The sequence below is a fragment of the Penaeus monodon genome, chromosome 19, assembly GCF_015228065.2.
Source record: "Penaeus monodon isolate SGIC_2016 chromosome 19, NSTDA_Pmon_1, whole genome shotgun sequence".
Lineage (NCBI taxonomy): Eukaryota > Metazoa > Arthropoda > Malacostraca > Decapoda > Penaeidae > Penaeus > Penaeus monodon.
This window is the reverse complement of record NC_051404.1, coordinates 4,614,232-4,614,834: the sequence shown is the minus strand read 5'-3', so window position 1 is coordinate 4,614,834 and position 603 is coordinate 4,614,232. Positions and strand designations below refer to the sequence as shown.

Genomic DNA, 603 nt, shown 5'->3' with positions numbered 1-603 from the left:
ATTTCTGTATTTCCTTTTGTTAAAAGATTAGCACCTAGAAACCAGTGACAAGAACTTACCAGTCACCCACTGACCTAGAATCTCATACACCTCATGACTTTAGGTCTATAACATATGTCAGATTTCCAAGGCAGTGTCGTCAGGAAATCTTTCTGTGTTTTCGCACTTCTCCGGTTTCTCGAAGATGCCGTAAAGAGATACATCGCTTGATCCAGTTACGTTTCTTTCCATATTTAGATGATGTCATTTATTTCACTACAGATTCGCATTTTCATGAATAATGATAATACATCCCCTGGACGTTTGGCCTGACCGGATATGCATTCCCACGGAACGCTTCGTCACGAATCCTCACGTACCTCCTTCCTTGTTCTCTGCAGACAACATCACCGAGGTAGGCGAGCAGTACCTGAGGCGCTGCGAAAGTGAGTACCACGCCCACCAGGTGCTCTACGCGGAGATGATGATGCACGGCACGGAGGGGCCCTCGATCCGCCTGCGCTGCGACCCCGACGGATCCTACAGCGCCGAGCAGTGCGACTATGACATGTAAACAAACAACTCTTAGAGCCTGTCTGTGTGACTCTCTCTCTTTATACTTTC

At 47.4% G+C, this 603-nt stretch overlaps 1 protein-coding gene and 1 long non-coding RNA gene across 5 annotated transcripts in view; one reads left to right on the top strand and one right to left on the bottom strand.

Annotated features, from left to right (window-relative positions):
• LOC119584994 overlaps nucleotides 1-603 on the top strand; it is a 13,700-nt gene that overhangs the window by 11,303 nt on the left and 1,794 nt on the right. For all 3 annotated transcript variants that reach the window (XM_037933603.1, XM_037933604.1, XM_037933605.1), the window contains exon 8: nucleotides 381-549. In XM_037933603.1, coding sequence (XP_037789531.1) covers nucleotides 381-549 — 169 coding nt within the window. The remainder of the gene's footprint in view (nucleotides 1-380; nucleotides 550-603) is intronic.
• Nucleotides 206-603, bottom strand: part of LOC119584995 — a 21,225-nt gene continuing 20,827 nt past the window's right edge. For both annotated transcript variants that reach the window (XR_005229862.1, XR_005229863.1), the window contains exon 3: nucleotides 206-540. This is a non-coding gene — a long non-coding RNA (uncharacterized LOC119584995). The remainder of the gene's footprint in view (nucleotides 541-603) is intronic.